This window comes from Aulonocara sp. 'chitande type north' Nkhata Bay, linkage group LG9, assembly GCF_057382095.1.
Source record: "Aulonocara sp. 'chitande type north' Nkhata Bay isolate Kocher_YH1m ecotype deep benthic linkage group LG9, A_spYH_male_GT1.1, whole genome shotgun sequence".
NCBI classification, from domain to species: domain Eukaryota; kingdom Metazoa; phylum Chordata; class Actinopteri; order Cichliformes; family Cichlidae; genus Aulonocara; species Aulonocara sp. 'chitande type north' Nkhata Bay.
Genome location: NC_141352.1, coordinates 24,892,887 through 24,908,940, shown reverse-complemented (window position 1 = coordinate 24,908,940; position 16,054 = coordinate 24,892,887). Strand labels below are relative to the sequence as shown.

The 16,054-nt window shown below is 39.4% G+C and overlaps 1 protein-coding gene across 3 annotated transcripts in view; it reads left to right on the top strand.

The window, feature by feature from the left end:
- Window positions 1–16,054, top strand: part of gpr158a (G protein-coupled receptor 158a) — a 92,272-nt gene that overhangs the window by 61,650 nt on the left and 14,568 nt on the right. For all 3 annotated transcript variants that reach the window (XM_086306676.1, XM_086306675.1, XM_086306674.1), the window contains exons 6-7: window positions 11,618–11,727; window positions 14,416–14,654. In XM_086306676.1, coding sequence (XP_086162802.1) covers window positions 11,618–11,727; window positions 14,416–14,654 — 349 coding nt within the window. The remainder of the gene's footprint in view (window positions 1–11,617; window positions 11,728–14,415; window positions 14,655–16,054) is intronic.

The window sequence follows — 16,054 nt, the reverse complement described above, 5'->3', positions numbered from 1 at the left end:
GTATGACATGCAGGCAGGCTATTTCCTCTGATATGTCTCATTGTGTCCTAGCAAGATGGGAATATCTCTCTCTGAGGTTGTAACTGGTGATGAGAAGGGAAGGGAATGTGGGAGGTGGGTGCAAGTCAGCTCCAGTCTTGACTGAGCAGAGGCTGAGCTGGATGTAATTTACACTCAGCCCACCTCAGGGAGCGGCGGGAGGAGAAGAAACCATTACCTCCCTCCAGAAAGCTGCCCTTCCCATGTGGCAGTGTCAGCTTTCATATAAAAATGGATCCATTGCTATTACAACACTCCACCTCTCTTCTGCTTCCACCTCCCACCGCAGCTCCCTCCCACTCTCTCATACTGAAGGTGTTTCGTAGATTAGAAATAGAAGGGTCGGGGAATGAGCAGGAGATGATGACCGGACAAAGTGGGGCATGGGCGGACCGCATGGCTGTCACCATTTCATGTCAAAACATTAAAAGTAGCGTGAGAGCTTTGTTGTGACAGAATGATTCCCGAGGCTGCACAATCCCATTCTCTACTCAGATGGAGACAGACACACTAAATGGCTGAAAGTCATTTTTCTCCCTTTTAGCTGGTAGCAGTTTCCAAAGAAACTGTGATAACAAAAGGCTGAAATTCAGCACTGTCTGTTCTTTTGACTGGAACTGGCTAATGTTTTTAGCGCTTGGTGTTAGTCGTTTTTGAACCTAAATTGTGATGTGTTTATACTCCATAATTGACAGATGACTAATATATGATGTTGTATTTCTGCACTTTCATTTCGGTAAGTGCTCCATTAGGATGATGTTGCTCTTATACCCGTCATCGCTGGCAACCCTGAAAATAATTCAAACTGTAATTTTGTATTACGCAAAGTTTGTTGCAGGCTATTTTTTAAAATCTGTTAATAAATAGTAAGACCTTTACAGTATGAAGCTATCTAACAATGATTCAGCAAACACTGCTGTGACTACAGTAAAACTGCTCAAAAACTAAGATTAACCTCTTAGGACCTGGCGTCCACATCACATTTTGGGTTATTTAGACCAAAATACTCAATGTTACTCTACAAGGGCCTGATATCCACTTACGAGGACATTATACTGCTACTGTTCTATCGAAATTTTAAACAAATATCCTCATATGTGGAAACAAAAATTAGGTTAAAAAAATCTGGTAATTCTTTGTTTTTACATTCATCAGGTCCCAATCGGCCCATTTATCAAAGAGAAATTAAAAATGCATGCCGTGGAAGAGTTTGGGTTTTAGGAGGTTAATCTTCATGTGAGATTAACATCAGCTGATGGGTTGGCTCTTATCTCTTGATACCTTTACACACAGTCATGTATAGTGTTTTAATTAACCTGCTTCAGCTATGCAAAGTTGCTGTGCTCTGCAAGCTGGTTTGCAACATACCATGTTCCCAGCGCATATTTCATTCTGCATCCGATGGCGTCTGTTGTGATTGATATCTGCTCAAGTTTGTGCTGAGGTATTTCCTGGAGAGACAGGAGGTCTGGGAATGGAGCCATAGCTCTAATACAAATATCTGAATTTTATTTAATGTAATAACTATGGAGAACGACAGGTTATATATCTGCTTTAGTCGTAGTCCTCACAGGTCTCACTCGGGCAAAATGTCTATCCATTCATCCTTTTTCTTAAATGCTCATCCAATTCAGGTTCGTATGCAGACTGTGGAGCACCATAAAGAGGTCACCAGTCTATCACAGGTTAAATGACAAACAGGAATTAACAGGAAAACACAACAAAAACTAAATTTAAATAGCACACTCCATAAATACTAAACTAGAACTGAAGTAAGGACCCACTCAGCTTAATAATAACAATTAGAAATCTAGAGTTTAAGAATATGAAACACAAACTAGGAGCACTTAAACGTGAAACAACCCTCAACAAAGCCCACGAGTGCCACAGACCATAACAGTAACAGACAGAATATTGTGCGGTCTGAGCCCAGCACATATGGAAGCTTTTTTCCACTACTGGAATTTAATAGTTTTTTCCATCTGTAAGTGAAAATGTCAGGTTAGTATGTTGAAATTTTGACTTACAGTTATAACTAATGAGATACTAACTCAAAATTTTGAGTTATATCACTTTTTTGGGCAGCTTCAGTTGCCTCAAGGTGCTTTATATTGTAATGTAATATAAAGCACCTCTCTACAATACTACAGAGAAAACGCCAACAATCAGATGGCCCCTTATGAGCAAGCGCTTTAGCGACAGTGGGAAGGAAAAACTTCCTTTAAACAGGAAGAAACCACTGGCAGAACCAGGCTCAAGGAGGGGCGGCCATCTGCCGTGAGCAGTTGGGGGTGAGGGGAGGAAGAAAGGACAAAAGACATTCATTCAGGAAAAATGGTGATCATTTAGTTGGTTGACTGTGTGAGTTACTGTGAGGTACAGAGCACCTTAGTGTCTTTTAGCTCATTGCCCTATAACCTGAAAACTTCCTCTAAATGCTTCATAAGAACTCAGCTCACTAATAATTTTGTCTCTGCATTTAAGCAGCCATTATTTTGTGAAGACAGAGGATTTTAAAAACATAAGAAAACAGACCACAGTTAATTTTTGCTCTCTGCTCTTTAGTGAAAGCAGTATACTGATTTAATGGCACAAAGGGAGAGGTCTGTCGTCCCCTGCGATCAATATCCTGTGGCATCCTGACCTTCACAAGAAGGTGGATCTATCCCTAAAGCTTTCACCTTTTGCACCAAACACCCTGCACCTATGCATTTGCATTTTTATTGTCTGCACATAACAACTTAATTACACACTGCTGCTTCTCGGAGTGCTTCTTCTAACTGCATTAGTCTGATAAAAGAATCCACCCACTTCCTTTTTTAAGTGTTATTTGCTGAATATCTCTTTTTTGCCCTGCAGCGAGAGCTAATTATCCAAAGCGTCCTAGCACTAAATGATTTTTGTTACACTCTGTGGCGCATCTAGTTTGGGTGTCATATTTTTGTTGTGGGTGTACAGCCATTCTTACATGAAGCCTTCGGGGAATGAAAAGTGCTAAAGTTTGTGTTAAAAGTTTGCTATGACAGGTTCTGTTTACATTTACAGGATAAAACTGACTTCTTCAGTTAAGGTCACATTAAGGTCTAAATATCCAAAAGCAAAACCCGAGTACCATAAAACCTATTGTACAGTAACCTGTACAAATGGTAGTAATGACATATTACATAATAATGTTGTTTTTGTCTCATTTTAACAAGACTTCTCAAGTAGTTTCTAACCTGCAGATTCATTTTCTCCTATTGCGTTTTTTCTACTCAAAATAACAAGACATTCTTCCCGTTTAACCCCAAATTATAGCCCCTTTTGCAAAAGTTAACCTCACACGTGAGTTCAAATCCTTTGTTAAATTCTTTGGATTTTATTGAAGAACAAATATCACACAGACTATCTGCAGCTTTTAAACGGTGACACATAACAAAACTTCAAAGAATGTTAAAGTAGCCAACATCACAATAGCTCCCTGGAAAGCTGATGCTCACACCACAGCTGGCCGGCTTGCGTCACAGTCCTATCAACAGGGACACTTTCTGGTGGGTAACCAACCCAGTGAATCTCAGTGTGGAAGCCAGCTGGTGGGTGCTGAAATGAGAGATGATTAGGAATGAGAGATAACCGCAAATTAAGTGACCGAGTGTTGATTGAATCACTAAGTGGGTGAGTGAGTGAATCTTGCTTGTGTCATGTTTGTCTGCACTTTCAGTCTCCCATTGCTCCTTACTGTTCAACATAGATCTTCTTAGTTCAACATAGATATAATATATAATAATATATCATATATTTCGTCCCATGCCTGTTTCTATTGTCAGTTCTTATCATTTTTCTATTTAATCATTATAATTTTCTAAATGGGCTTTTAGGAGAAATGTGCTAAATGTCATACCATCAACATTTAAGTGGAAAAGAAAGAATAAAATATAGATATCCTCAACTGCACCAAAAGGTAATCCAAATAAACACAGTGCATTGACCATAAGGTTGCTCTCTTCCAATTCATTTCAAAAGCAGACCCATAACCTCGTCCACCGTAAGTGAAAAACTCAAAAAACTGTTTTAGTAGTTGTTGTGAATCATCTGCCTTGCCCTTACTAAGGCTACGTCCAAACATACACAGGTATTTTGGAAAACTGAGATTTTTTTCCTTTTCGTTTAAAAAAAAATCCCAAATCCCATTTCTGAAAAAATATCTCTAAGATCTCTAAGATTATCAGCAACAGTATTTTGTCTATATCCGCCATTGTAGAAATTCATCTCAGGTAAACAATAACGTGACGAAGGACAGCGTCAAAAAAGGCGCACAGCTTTGACGTTGCGTGACTAAATCTCAGTTTTCCTCGTCCACGTGTAAACGCATAAACTGAGTTTTTCGAAAATCTCCACCCTGGCAGGAGTTTTTAAAAATCTCCATTTTCAGTAATCCAAAACGCCGTTTACGTGTGGACAAAAGGCCCAAACGGATAGAAAAAGCTGTGTTTTCAAAAATACCGTGTAGGTAAGACTTTTCAACTTCTCAGACTTTTTTTTTTTTAAATCTGATTTACTTGTTCAGTTTAGATTAAGTAATTATTCTGGGTAATATTAACACTCATCTTTATGAAGAATATGACAGCCTCAACACTGCAATAAAATTGCAATAACTTGTCCTGACATATAGCATAGAAACTTAACATTTAACATTAATCCCTAAAAACTCTCTTTTGTCTGAGTATTTTAATAACATTCAGATTTACAATGTTTTATATTACAAAACACTAGCAAATAAATTTCAATACAGTAGATGCCTTTGTTTCTGGAAATGCTATAACTGAACTATGGAAGCGATTCCTCCATGGTTGTTTTCTTTCATGTCATGTACCAGCAGAGTGGGAATCAGCTACTTAAACTTTACTCCGACAGAAGTTGATTATTTTGTTAATAGTTGTACATCCTCACTTAGTGCAATGCTGGATATGTAGCTAGTACTGTGGCTCATCTGAAAAGGAAAATGTCAAAGAGATGCTTGACCCACTGGTACAAAATGCACAGAAAAGTAAACCTGTTGAACTGCTCAGTAATTCAACTATTCAATCAGCCATTCCAGTGGCAGCAGCTCAGTGCATTAGCTGTTGACACTACCATTGTTTTTGTTTTTTTTGTTTTTTTGTTATTGTTTTTTTTTTTACATACTACTTATGTGACCAAACTAGTAAGCAAGCATATGTGTATGTCCCATAATATCCAACTGCTCCTAGTTATTATTAATTGGTTAACAGGATAATAACACATAACAAGAATATTTGTTGTTTAAAAAAGGTAGCAGCAAATTATTTTAGATTTTTGTAATTTAAGTCAAAATTCAGTGACATAGAAGATTCCAGAACTCTTAAAAATATTCAGTTGTGCATTTTTACAACTTCAAATATTTATATTTGCATATGAAAGCTCATCTCAGGTATATGTCTGTATAACACTTTGTGTTGTGTTGTAGCTTCCACATGATAAGACTTTGTTTTAGAGAGCAGGTGCAGAACCAGGTTGTGATAAGTCAGGTGTCTGCAGAGCCTGGAGACCAGGCCAGCAGATAAAACTTTATCATCTAGGCCAGGGGTCGGCAACCTGTGGCATGCGGCTCTTTAGTCCTTATAGTGCGGCTCCGTGTGGTTTGGGAAAATAAATTAGAAGTATTTAGCTGAAGTGTATTTTACTTATGTTAGTTCTCTTTTTTAACTTGTAGTTCTAAATTGGAAGATTATTGTGATATTGAAATATAAAAATACAAATATATTCTATTATTTTTTCATCGCTCAAAATAAGCATCACACTTGCGGAAGCCGGTGTACCCGCCGTGCATTTATCGAGACTTTCAACCCCAGGTAGGCCAATTATGGACCTTCGGATCCACATTATGTCAGCAGCTATTCTCCACCGTGAACTATGTTAAAAACAAACACCGCTCACGCCTCACAGATGACAGCTTACAGTCCTGCGTAAAGATAAAAGCCCCGATTTGCAGACGCTGTGCACAGAGGTTCAGGAGCAGAAGTCCCATTGTAAACATATCACGGCAGACCCGATGATGTTTCCATGAACACGCTTTTCAGAATCTCTTTATTGACCCCTTTTCACACACAGTTGCTGTACGCATACAGCCGGCTGTAGCTTTGCAGCTCACAGCCCGACACACACCAACAACAGCATAGATAGCACAGACGTTAAGGCGGCGAGGCGTGATTGCGGGTGCCGCTCAGGTGCGTCCGCCTCCCCTGCAGCGGCCCTGCAGACCACGCCCCACCACACACATTAACCAGGTAAAATACATATTTAGGCAGAATTTTGCAAATATCTATTTTTCATCTTTTAGCAGCATAGTGCTTTTTTCCAATTATTTTTTAAAAGTCAGGTCAAGGCTCCAAAAGCCCAAAGGCAATATAAGGGTGGCGGCTCACAACAGTTTTTGTTTGCTACATGGATCATTTTAGTTCAGCTGGGTGTCTTTCCTTTGGTTATATTTCTTTAAGAGTTCAAAATGTGTTAATTACATAAATAAAATGTAACTTTCTTTGTAGCACTTCATGGATTTCATAAGCAACACACCTTAGTTGTTCACAAAAAGCATAAAGGTAAAAAACAATATATACAGTGTTATCTTCATTTTAGATGTCAAAAAGTATTTGCGGCTCCCAGTGTTTTCGTTTGCGTGGAAACCGGGTCCAAATGGCTCTTTGGGTGTGAAAGGTTGCTGACCCTTGATCTAGGCGTTTATCCAGCTGGGACATATTCACCTACCTGCCTGAAAGCAAAACAAAACAAAAACTACGTTATCTAAATGTCTTCACTACTAGTTGCAAAATCTGTTGCATGCAAACTGACAGAAGAACTAGCACTTTTTAAAATCTCAAATAGCAATAGGATGAGATTCAAGAAATGAAAAAAGTAAAACTGGAAAGTGGACTGCTCAGCTCAGCTGAAGCCTTTGCTATGTTGTAAGCAAACGACAAGGCAAATGGGGCTGAGATAGAGGCTTGATATTAGTTCATAATTGTCTCCTTGATATTGATGTCCATTAGATAGGTATACTGTACCTCACTTGCATGCATATACACCATACACACACACACATATTCACCAATAACATTTGATCCTTTTCCTTCCCCTCCCCACAACGCTGAATCCAGTATTCCCAGCACTTAACATCGATTATTAATGGAAGGTTTCAAAAGAGAAGGAGGGCAGAAACTGATCTTACTCTTTATACCCACTAACATTAAGAGAAACCTGTCTGAGGATCGGGGCCAGTAACTTCCCAGAAACCTTACTGATGGGAAGTACTGTGCCAGCATAAATTGATTGTGTAATTTCTGCAGATCATCATGAAACCTGAGGGTCATGGTAATGTCTGACAATAGCGACTTATTTTTGCCTTTTGGTCTGAGAATTTTTGAAGACACGTGTGGACAAGTGACCACCTCTGAGGCTGAAAAATGAAGCCAAGTGAGAAGCATCAAAAAGTGCAGTTCCTTAAATGGCCACATGAGGGTGGCTCCAAAAGGAAGTCCTCAAAATGTTGAGCTAGACAGCATTAAACAGCATCAACCACTACCAGTAGTTTTTTTGTTTGTTTTCTTATTTTTAATTGGATAAATCATCCAAAAAGATACTTTAGTAATGGGTGTGACCACTTTGAAAGTTAGTCAAAGGAAGTACGATGAAGCCAGAAGTCATTGAAGTCATTGAACTAGACCTCTCCACCATGTTTGTATCAGCAGCGATCATCAAAATGATTTGGTATTACCTTTTAATGTCTTCATCATCTGTCATTCGAACTGTAGTAAGATGAACACGACACACCATCCATCCATTATCCAATTCACGACTGCAGGAGAGAAGGATGAAAAGGATGTCTTAAATGTTTGTACATATCCATCACTTTTTGTTTCTTGTTGTGAGCCATTAAAATAACCAGAGGTGAGATCGCACCATTAAAAGAGAAGCTCAGACTGCTAAATGTGTAAAAAAAGTTTTTTATGACAGCTTATTCAGATCATTTAAAGCCAGCCCTCAAGGGAAGAATGTGGCGGATAACACCTCCCCGTTTCCGTCTCATCACAAACAACACCAGTCTTAAAACTGGCACGTGATGGAGATTCAGATGCTATTTGGTAGTTTATCTAAAAGGGAGTCCTGAGCTGTGTTTTCCCATTGTGCATTTTTACTCCTGTTCCTGTGCCCTCTCCTGTCCCCGTGGAGCCAAACGTGCGTCAGCAAGTTGCTCGGCGGCAGCCTGGCTATCTTTTTATCAGCTCCTGTTCCTCTGCTCTTTATTTTGTGAAAAAGGTAACGCATTGAGGAGCAGTCACACATCGTTTAGATATTTATGTTAATCCCACCTGTTAAAAAAAAGGCTTTTAAAAAACATATTGACAGTAGATATAGTATTAAGCACCTTGTATGTATTGAAAATGAACAGCTCAGCACTCTTTAAGTCTTTATTTCCTCAGCACAACGTTCCTTTTGCAAAATCGAGTCAAACTGTTCATGCTTTGTTTGAATCAGAAGTTTCTCCAGTTGGTCTTCCAGACTCTGTGAGCAGATGAAGATGTGGGCCACCGTTCCTCCCGTGGGGTCCTCTGTGTCCCTTAACTGACTCGAACCTAGTGAGCAAAAATATCCACATGCCTGCGTCTTCGCCGCTGCCTGAGGGAACGTATTAATGCCTCAGCTAATCCGATTAACATTAACAATCCCGCAGGGGAAATCTCTGCACATCTGCAACGGACAGATAATTACGTCGCCTCAGATGTTTGTTTCCTTTTTCTCTCTGTTTGTTCTGGCTCTTTTTATGTCTTTGGAAGACCATCAGCGTTTTTTTACCAGCATGGATGGGCACTGTTTAGCATGCTCAGGTCCTTGTAGAAGAATCTACTCGTGAAGATGTAACATAGGAGGATGCGCTCTGTGTCTCAAGGGCAAGCTTTCACTGCACTTTACTGTTATGACTAATTCAGTTCATGGATTTTCTCTTTGATGTATAAAAGGTAAATTTCTCATGAAAATGACTCTACCAAAATGGTTTCACCTCCCGTAATAGTGGCAGCAGCAGTAGTACTACTATTAATTGTACTATAGTTATAATTATTGGAGAAAATAATGCTAATTATTAGAAATTTCTCTACCTGTTTCTTTCTTAGACATTTATTCATTGAGTGTTATATCTGAGACACTATGTGCAGAACATGTCAGTTGTTTTTCATTCCTAATTGCTCTATTATGCAATCATTGTAGTGTAAGGGTTGTTTACTTGTATGCTCGCAACAATATCAAAGCACCGGCTGAACCCTGACGATGTGTGTGAGGCATTTTAGGAGCGAAGCGGTAAGCGTCAGTCACTCATTATGATGTTATCCTGTTAACAGAAGGTTTCTTTCAAAGATTATCTGAGCTGAGTCACTGTTGTTGGAGTTCAAACAATGCACTAAAGAGAGGAATGCGGATTTAAATCCCTAAAGATTGGGAGACTATTCCTGGATGAGTTTCATTCTGCCAGACTGGAAGAGCTAGACATTAAATTCATCAAATCACCAACAACACTGTGATATTCATACCGGCCCTCAATATAGTCTCTTTCATTTTGTTTTTCACTTGAAAATTAAAAATTACACTAAAAAGTAGTGACAACCAATTCCAGCCTGGTCAAAGTTTAGCTCAAACTTTTACCAAAGGTTGGCCAAGCTGAAATAATTATTTATAAATGAGATAGAGCGCTGAATGCACATATAACACACACACACACTGCTTTATCTTGCTCATAAAACGATGTCTGGCAAATCACAAGATTCAAATATAATCAGTGTTTTAAGTAATCTTCTATTGAGTTATTAAATTATTAGCATTATTAATTTATTAGCTTGGTTCCTTTGTGTTATGTGTTTGGTTTGGTTAGATTTTTTTTTATCTTTTAGTGACATTTCTCAAAAGGTTATGGTTGGGGTCAATCCATGTACAATGTGGAGGGAATTTTCAGCCTTGATATGCAGTGTCAACATTGTTCTTGTTATGGTTGTTAATAAAGCTTGTAAGATAATTACAAATGAGTGGTCATACCCTTAAAATGTGTCAAAGGGAAAAATATACAGTGAAAATAATAATAAAATAGTAGTTACTGGATGTAACTGCGAGCTTAAGCTCCTTTACTTACTGGGTTTCACAGGGTGCTGACAATATGGTAAGTCAAGTATGCATATTTAATTTTACAATATGCATATACAGTAACACTGCGTGCATATTTAATAATACTAGAATATTTATAATTTCAGCTATTTGTAGTTATTTTGTTATATTTTATATCTTTGTTATATATTCGTTTAGTTAGTTACTATGCTTTACTGTCTCATAGCAACTGTGAGCACATCATTTCCTCTGGATTTCATTTTTGGTGGTCGTGTCCACTTATTGTTCTGTTTGACACTGCCCCTTCTTGAATAGGTTGTATATCAACATACCTGGACCATAAACCTTCTGAAGTTTTTATTTATTTAGTTATTTTTCCATCAAGGGAACCTGATCATTGGCACATAGTTTTGCCGTACACCAACAAGCTTTTTAAAGTATTGTTCTAAGAAAGCTATCTTATACCTTTTAGTGGAGCAAACCTTTTGTTGTTTCTGCAGCTGTTGTACATATTGTATCTGTTAGGTACTTTTTAGTGCTCAATCAGACTAGAAAAGTGCTCAACAAATGTTACTTTTTCATTATTGAGAAGCAAGCTCAGCAGCTGTTTAGCCATAGTAATTTTAGTACGGTCAAAACTTTTGATCCTTGAGAGTCCTAGAAGTAAGTCCAAGTGTATGCGCTCAACTGATGCCCAGACCTTTTGATCATAGCACATGATCTTCATCAGCAGATGGAGCTGCTTTTTGTAGCATATGAGAAAAAATAAAAATTTGGTGCTCTTTTTTTTTTTTGGCCGACATGAGCAAAAAGGTCCTAGAATTCAAGCAGCATTTGATCTTTTATGTCAACACATTCATGACATCCCTGGAAACACCATCTGCTGACAAAAACCACTATAAAAAAAAAAAGTTCACAGCCCCAAAACACACTGAGTTCATCTGCAGCATCGGCGATACACACTGATGGTCACTTTTGCTGTATTTTAAATTCCCTTTGATGGATGAAAGGTGGCAGAGGAAGTAGAAAAGGTTTAGAGAACACAAGCAAAATAGCTTCCTGAGTAGATTCTGTGGTGAAACAAAGCAAGTAACTGATTATAGAGGGACTTAATGTGCGATAGGATGTACAGTAAACTAAACTGCATAAACCCACTCATTCACTTGTGCGACACCAAAGGAGAACAGTTGGAGAAAACCAACATTTAAATAAGATTACTTTACTGTTTATAGAGACATCCACTGAGAGCACAATGAGGCAGCAGCTTCCCACGAATTTAAATGAAATTTCCCAGGGAAAGAGGGCCCATTATCATTTAGATAGAAAAAACACTCACAGTTGGGTGGCTCTTTTATTTATTTATTTATTTATTTATTTATTTTTCAGTTTCTTTTCACGACCTTTGTTGTTTAATGCTTCTTCTGTCCTCTTCCAGGTTGGGATTCTCTACTTCCAGCCCAGTGTTTTCCGTTGCATCCTTCTGCGTTGGGTTCGACTGCTGGGTTTCGCTACCGTCTACGGGATGCTGACTCTTAAGTTGTACAGGTACTTCACCCACAGTTCGACACTGTTATCCATCCCTGGAAGCACTTATCAGATTATATTACACCTGACCTCTTAATCCTTTGATAAAGAGTCCTGTGATGTGTCAAGGCAGCGTGTTTTTCAGCTACTTCATCACCAGGCTATACTGCCTCATTAAGTGGTAAAGTAATTAAGAAAACACGGAGCGCATTGGCCCCAAATGAGCTCCATATTTAACAAAGTCCTGAATGACAGTTGCTGAGAAAAAGACAAAAACAGAACTCAGGGACAGAAAGCATCGCCAGAGGATGCAGTGGAGTGGTGTTGGGGGGGAGTTCTCCAGCTGTGAATAGCTGTTAATGAGACAGGGTGGTCCACTGTATTTAAAGTGACAGTGATGAAATTCTTCATTTGTGGGCCTTTTTTTGTCAGGTGAATCTGTCAAAATGCGCTAATGGAGATACTGATTAAGAGGATGTGGCTAACACGAGCCGGGGCCCAGTTCACCCTTAGAGGTGCAAGTTAACATATTGCACAGATCAATTTTTGATGGGGGGCTCATTAGTGGAGAGAGCAGTGGACACTTCATCAATGTGCGTGAAGGGCAGAGCCTAAGAATAGCTATGCCGGTGATGTGTTTGAGCAGAGTTTAACTCATGTTCCACAGTCTGTGGATTTGGCAGGTGGAATAAGTGCTGCAAATGTGATGGCTAGCAGTTTTTTTCTGCTGCGCTGCTTTGCAGGAAGTCAGGAAAAAGTCTTGACATGTCATTTAATCATACCTCAAGACACACTTTCTTTTAAACCAAAGCCCTTAAATAAGTTTGCAACATATTAGCATTTTTTAATAAATAGTGTAAAATTTCACCCATTTAGTGAGGTGACAAACAATAAGTTTGCTTTGTTTTTTTCTTTTCTGATCACTCAGCTCTAGGGTTGGGTGATATGTAAAAAATTTCCAACCGACAGTCGTCAGTCCAATAATCGTCGATCGACGATATATTCGCGTATGCGCAGACTTTTTGATGGGCGGAGCAATGTAATCATGCACGGACTGATTTGCTGTTTACAACACAGAAGGCCAAACATGGATGAACTAATTTCCCCAAAGAATTAGGGATGTCAGTGTTAATGTGGTCATCACGATTAAAAATTTTAACGCGCTTAAACCATCTGGAGTGCAGAATGAACAAACTTTGGACAAACTGCCTGAAATGCGTTGACAGAGACATTTCAGGGACTTTGACTCCGTCTGTGCTCCAGATGGGTTAATTGTTAATCGCGTTAGTCGTGATTATGCTGACAGCACTAAAAAAAGTATAAAGTTGCCAATTTGGGATGAAAGAGGTAAACCTAAGGATGTAACCAAAGCGGTGTGCCGCTTGTGCAGACGTATAGTGTGAACAAAGTACTCAAACACGACTAACTTGCATAAGCGTGTACGTGTCCACCATGCGGCTGAGTATGCAAGGCTATCACCAACTTCTGCAGCTCCATCAACACGCATTTGGGCACAGAATTTAGGAGCGTGCATTTGCTCGCAGATGAAAAAGGGTGCTGTTAAAACAGTGCTATTATTTTTTTTTCTGTTGACTGCTTCTATTAGCTCCATCATTATTAGCAAACTTACTCATGGGCAAATAAATAAATAAATCGACCTTGTAAAAACGATCACCAATGGCCTTAGCCTATCGTCGATAGTTGATATATTCGTCCTATCGCTCAACCCTACTCAGCTCTTTTTGTTATGTTTAGTAAGTTTAAGGCAGATAAACTGTTTTGGTTAAATTTCATGAACTAATATGGTCGAGAAAATCATCGATTCTGAGCATGTTGGAGCCAGTTCACAGGAAATGGTGCTAATAAAGGTAAATTCATCCATATAAAAAAAGTAATATGACGTATACTTCTCATTTCGCAAGAGACAGCATGACTAGACTAATATTTTACATCAGCATCCACCATCACGGTTAATTTTTTGCCAGGCCCACTTTTGATCACAGAGTTGACGTCGGCGTTTTCAGCATGTTTGTTTGGACACAGCAGCACACAATAAAAATCCTTTGAAAGGCTGCAATAGCACAGCAGAGAGTTTCAGTTCAGTGACTGCTATTGGCACAGGTGAGTGAAGTTCGTGTCCAAGGAGGAAGATGGGTCACACACTGACCTAAACACTTTGCATACACCCAAGTAGCATCAACAATTTATAGCCTTAACAGCCTCCGTTGTTTATGTTTTTTGGAATGAAACTTTTCAAGGAAATACATCACTTTCTCTTGCATTTTGATTAAAGTGAAGATTTAAGAATGAGTGGGCCCCTTGGGATTTTCTGGTTTTTAAGTGGGCCGCAGCACTCTTGACTTTGGGAATGGCTGCTATAAAGCTTAATAAGAGTCTATGAAAATTGAAATACTAGTTTTCTGTTAAGTATTTATGTCATATTGTGGAAGCAATATTTTTCCGATACTAATATTGCCATAGACTAATAAACCAGTGTGTAAAGCAGCTGTGATGTATTTTTTGCTTAAAGCTTTTGCATGTAGAAGGTTTCAAATTCTAGCAGATATGGGAAATAAAAAGATAAATACACTCAAGGCACACTGAGTGTAGAGGTATTTCCCTCTCATGGATACTCTGTTTACTTGAAATGACGACAGGCTTACATGAAACTTTGTGAAACAGTCTCAATGTGAGCTTCTCCCTCCACAGGGTGCTGAAGGTGTTCCTGTCCCGTACAGCCCAGAGGATCCCCTATATGACCAGCTGGCGAGTGCTACGTCTGCTGGGCATCATTCTGCTCATCGTCTGCTGGTTCCTGGTGGCTTGGACATCTGCTGTCTGTCAGAACCCGGACAGGAAGTTGGCTCTCATCGAGGTGGGCTACACGCCCAATGGGCTGCAGTTCAGCATGTGCCTCCTGGATCGCTGGGACTATATGATGGCTGTTGGTAAGTACCGTTACTGCCCTCTGCCTCTGCAGGGCGCTGTGAGTAGATTTAAGTGTGCTGCACTCTGCATGTGGGTAAGTGTGGTGAGGAAACGTGGGTTACTTGATGGACACGTGAAATTAAGAAGTGATTTGTTAGGCATGATAGCGATGGGAGTTGAAAGTGAGATGAGGGAAGAATGAGTGATGGGGTGAAGCTGGATGATTAAGACAACTCCCTTCCATGCACATTTGGAAATGTTTCCCAAAAGAAGACATTAATCCTCTCTACTGGTGCTACGCTTTTGGATGCTTTCCTGTGTTGTACACAGGAGGGGAAGGGCAACCAGCAGCAGATGAAGACAGATGAGAAATCAAAGATGCTTTGAGAGCAGCATCTCACTTTGAGCAAGTCTGCATGCTGGTGTATGTCTGCTGACTCAGGCTTCATGAGAGAGCGCTGTGGTCGTTTTAGAGTTCTGGGAAAACAGATGGACCCCCAGCCGGGCCGCCATGCTGCGCTACTGTATACTGAGGACACATTTTCATTCTGTTTATTAGGAGGTAAAAATAGGTTGGCAATATGGAAGTGCGGGGCAACTCTGATGCCACCTGAATGCAGCTTATAATTTACACCCACAGAGATGCAATAAATCTTTCAGATTTAGAAATCCACACCTGCATTTGCTCGCAGCAAGAGATATAATTGTAGTATTTTCTGCTCTGCTGTGTTTCTGCGCAGAAACAATCCCATAAAAAATGAACTCCTATCGAATAAAGACGAATTGTTAAGACCCAAGCATGCAGCAAAACTGCACTTTCAGTAGTTGTTATCATGTGCTCGCATGTGCAGAGGTAGAGGACAGTACAGGCACACTGAGATTCTTGTATTAATCTTGTGCAGTCTAACTTTATAAACATGAAAACAGTAAAAAAGCAGTTATCAGCAGTCATGGTAAGAGAACTCACTTCTTTTGCACACTCCTCTTCCTCATCCCTCACACAGCCTCTCTTGTAAATCACATGCTGGTGCGAGTTAGTTTCTTGTGACACCCATGGCAAGGTTAAATATCATAGAACACAGAAACACTATAGAAATTAGTACATGAGTAGTGAGTAGTAAGTATTTTTTAAAAATATTGCACCATACAACCTAGAGAGATTTCTTTTTCTTCATGTGATATCATGCGTGCACGTTATTCAACATATTGAATATGATATGCTGCACTAAGAAGCTCATTATGATTGCTTTGGTTGCTAGTAGGTTGCCTTGGTCACCTGTAATTTGCGACGAACAGCTTGGCTGCAAATACTTGCTAACTACTACCCAAGTGATTGTAGTTAGCAAAAGTGCAACGCAAACTGGAAATGGAGAAGGCTCCCCATCAAAGTAGAAGTTTAAAAGGTGCAGCTTTTATTTTG